The sequence below is a fragment of a genome, unplaced genomic scaffold (genome assembly GCF_019419815.1).
Source record: "Pyrus x bretschneideri cultivar Hongxiangsu unplaced genomic scaffold, Pyrus_bretschneideri_v1 Contig5, whole genome shotgun sequence".
Taxonomy (NCBI): domain Eukaryota; kingdom Viridiplantae; phylum Streptophyta; class Magnoliopsida; order Rosales; family Rosaceae; genus Pyrus; species Pyrus x bretschneideri.
Window position 1 is genome coordinate 2,608,230 of NW_025999787.1, and position 4,097 is coordinate 2,612,326.

The 4,097-nt window shown below is 38.8% G+C and overlaps 1 protein-coding gene across 1 annotated transcript; it reads right to left on the reverse strand.

Annotated features, from left to right (window-relative positions):
• Positions 1-2,084: 2,084 nt before the first annotated feature.
• On the reverse strand, positions 2,085-3,824 carry LOC125470459. The gene has a single exon (XM_048569557.1). It carries the CDS (start codon positions 3,127-3,129, stop codon positions 2,224-2,226), a length of 906 nt encoding a protein of 301 aa, XP_048425514.1. The 5' UTR covers positions 3,130-3,824; the 3' UTR covers positions 2,085-2,223.
• Positions 3,825-4,097: the final 273 nt, after the last annotated feature.

Below are 4,097 nucleotides of genomic sequence, written 5' to 3' on the forward strand. Positions count from 1 at the left end.
TAGGTCCGTAGGTTGGGCTTGTCGTCCATTACCACAGCCACAACGATGCTTTCGTCGTTTATGGCTGCTAGAATGGGTCGCATACGCTTCAGGTGCAGCGTTCGAGCCAGTGGGTTGAGCTTAATGATTTTTCATCAAAAGCTAGTTCTGCTTTTCAGTGAGAGGTAAAACAGAGATCAAATCCAAAAACTTGGTGAATTTATGAGCCTATATTGTTGCTGCAGGACAATATTGATGGCATGGAAGGTCAAATAGGTCTTCTCCAGGAGATCTAATTCAGTTAGTTCCACTTTACAAAATTTCAACAGTGAACAGATTCTACAAACTTCAGAGTTGTATTCATTCATGGACTTAAAGTCCTAGAAGCGAAGATGCTGCCAGTCGTGTCTTGCTTCAAGCAAGTATATGTCTTTCTGGTGATCGAAACGGTCGACCAAAGTAAGCTAGAGGGTGCATGGGTCCTCCTCAGCAAGGTACTCAGTCTGCAATGCATCATAGATGTATCTTCAAATGAAGATCATTACAGTAGCCTTCTGAGCTTCGTCAAGAAGTTTGTCGGCAATAGGTGCCTTGATGGTGGCTCATATGCCCTTTGTAGTTAGATGGAGTTTCACGTCTTGAACCCACTTTAGATAGTTTCCTTCCAGAGACTTCTAGAGCGGATAAATCGAGCTTGTTCAAGTTCAACATGTCCCTAAAACAGAGGGAAAAAAAACATGATTAGTCAAATGGTAAGCCATAGACATATATCGTAGAACATACAGGTTATATAGACATGTATTAGTTTAATTTATGCATGAAAACTACAGGTTTCATATGATATGTTTTGAATGAAAACTTCGAGTTTCAAAGGCACTAAATTTGAAACTACAGGTTCAATTTAATTTTTTGAACAATTAGTTCATAATGAGAGGTTCTTGCAAGAAACACATAATGCAATATACTAATTTAAATATAGTGGATTTGAGGTTCTTCGGACATTCAAGTGTGAGAGCTTCGTTACTACGACAATATGTTACAATTCAAAGTATAAAGAATAATTTATTGAATGGTTAATGTCCAAAAGTGATCTTCAGTTAATAATTTTGGATTCATTATCAGATTAATGGACTGCAGGTCACTTTTAATTAATTCAATAAATTGAGCCATACGGGGTTGATTGTAGAAGCAAAATAATATTAAAATAATATTATCTGGTTGAAAACATAGCCCCAAAAATAATTGGGCTCTGGTTAGGTGCCTTAAGTAATGGGTAGGGCCCTAAAAGGCCTCGGGAGTGGACTATAGGCCACGAGGGTGGGAGAAACCTCAGACTACAGCTAGGTTTCATGTCTGGGCGACAGGGGGCACGGGTCAAGTCCAGCAAAAGCTGGCATGTGGGTTTGGGCGCATGAAGCCTAAGCCCAGCCTTGTGGGCTAGCTGGTGTGGGCCGTGGGAAAAATTCCAAGCCAACTACGCTAGGATTGGATGGCTGCAGGTCAAGACAGCGATTGAGCTCGGGGCTTCAGGCCCTGCTGAGGTTAATTCTAGGCCGAGACCTGGTTGCCGCTTCCACAGTGATGGTGCGGTGGGTGTGCTATAGCATGTCCAATTCCCTTTCTTCTTTTTTTTTCGAAATCCCCTAGGGTTTAGGAGACCCTATATATGCTTCTAATTTAATTTTATACATTGACTCACATATTCCACATAACAATTTAATTGTGTGATGCATGAAACAAATATATGAAATATACAATATATATATATATATCGTAAGGAAAATATAAATATAGAGGGGTTCATTCATCATGGGGAATGTTTTCATGCTTCGTGGACATTTCAAATATCTTCTTTTATTTTAAGCGTACCTGATTAGCAGAAAACGAAGGCTTTGAATTTTTGTGGAAGATCGTCTCCTCCTACGATGCGTCAATTCCTCAACTTCTGGTAAGAGCGAGCTTATAACGTGTTGTAGGCCTATTTGATTGAACAATCTAGGGTTTAGAGAGAGGGGGGGCGGCTACATTTAGAGAGAAGAGAGATTGATTTAATTGTGAGGTGTGTTGAATTCACCCATTGTGCCTTTATTTATAGTAGTAGGATAGGTAGAAACATTTCCCTTTAGGATTACAACATTTAATAGGTAATCAACTCCTAATAGGAATATAAGATACATTCCCATATCTACTAGGATTTGCACAATCACATTCCTATTCTAAATGTTACTACAACAATATCATGATTTATGAGATCTTACAGGCATACATCAACAAGGAGAATTCAACTTTGTCGTCCTCCTTGTGCACCATCTTCTCTTCCAACCACAATCTGCTATCCGTCCCACGTCTTGTTCTGAACATAAACACTGCATATCTTGATGAAGGATTGAAGAACCAGTTATGAACATCCCACATCAGATCAACAAGCAACCCATCAACAAAAATTGTCTGATTCCCTCTAAAATTCCACTGCAGCCTCTTCACTCGAATGACCGTCTTTTTATCGATGCAAACGGATAAAACCGGATGTTTTAAGCCTTCATTTTCCCCACTATATTTTATCAAAATGTCATGTTCAATGCCTGTGTCACTGAATTGAGCTCTGATGGAATAAAGAGTATTTCCGGAACAATGCTCTTGCCTCGAAACAAGAGAGGCTTTCGCAACACCACTGGTCTTGAACTTCTTGCTTACAGCTTCTCCGGCCATGTCACCAAGAACTAGGCCTATTTCTGAATCAATCATGACCAAAATGTAAAAACCCTCAACAGGTTCAGGACCACTAACATCATACTTTGCTCTAGAGAGATCCCAAAAGATTTCTGTCTTCAAATTATCAGATTCGATGACTTTGGTGCCTTTCTTCTTTCTGAAGATACGCGAATTCGTGTTCAACTTGAAGGATGCTGCTGAGGGATTGTCAGAAAGCTTAATGGTCAAGCCTTGTGCGTAGTGGTTTTTGCACCAGGAGACTGTGATCAAAAGCTGCTTTTGAGTGGAGGAGAGAGTGATTTTGTAGAAGCATGAGACTGCATTTTGGACTGAAGGAGTTAAGTTTGGAGAAACACAAGCAGTGTTTGCATAGCTAGAACATGAAGGATGAGACACATTTACTGCATTTTCATTGAAACAAGCAACTTTGTCTCTCATTGTGTAAACAACAATTCTAAGTTTCTAAGCCAAGAAATAAAACCCTGCAGCAGTCACTACTTGAGAGAGAGAGAGAGAGAGAGAGATATTGGGGGCTGGGGGAATCTAAAGGGTTTGGAGAAATGGATCTGTCTGGTTTGGTTTCGCTATTCGAACCGTGTTTGCGTGTTAGAATTTTGCAAATGGGAAAAACTTGAGAGGCTGAGAATGAGAGGAAGGTAAGGAAGGAAGAGAAATGAATTTAGTACCATTTAAAAACTGCATCTTATGAGAAAGGAAAGAGGTAGAAGGTTAAGACAGAAAACCTTCAAGCTTGCCTTGTTTGTCTGCTTTGCCAGTTCAAACGAGACAAAAGATTCAAAAGAAAAATGAAAGGAAAGGCTAACAAAGGAGTGTCTGGTACCATCACTATTTGTGGCAGGATCATGGCTGCTTTTAATTCTTTCCATTGGGTTTTGTGATTGAAAAATTGATGTGAGAAAAAATCATCCGCTTGTAAAAAATCTTTTGGGGAGAGCTTTCCGTAAAAACAACGACCTGGTTCAGACTGGTAGCCCAATTCTACCATTTTTTTCACCAAAAAAAAAAAAAAAGAAGTGAGAAAAAGGCAAAAGACAATTAATTATAATGGATAATACTTGACTCTTAACATGTGTCTAGAATACTAGGTATATACATTTGTATGTTATTAACTTGTGGAGGGGCACTTGAAAAAAAAAATCCCTACTGTGTAATAATATGGCGTACCACTCCGTGTTCCAAACACATTAAAAGATCTCTCCTAACATTGGATCTTGTAAATAGCAATTTCGCTTTACATGATTACACATAGTACTGTTTCATAGTACAAATGTTAATATTCAAGTATTTAATACAAGACTATTTAGTCATCCATATGCATTGAACAAATTGACAGTTATAAATACAAGTAATGTCCTCATGCTTAACCGTCAACTTGTTTGATTAAA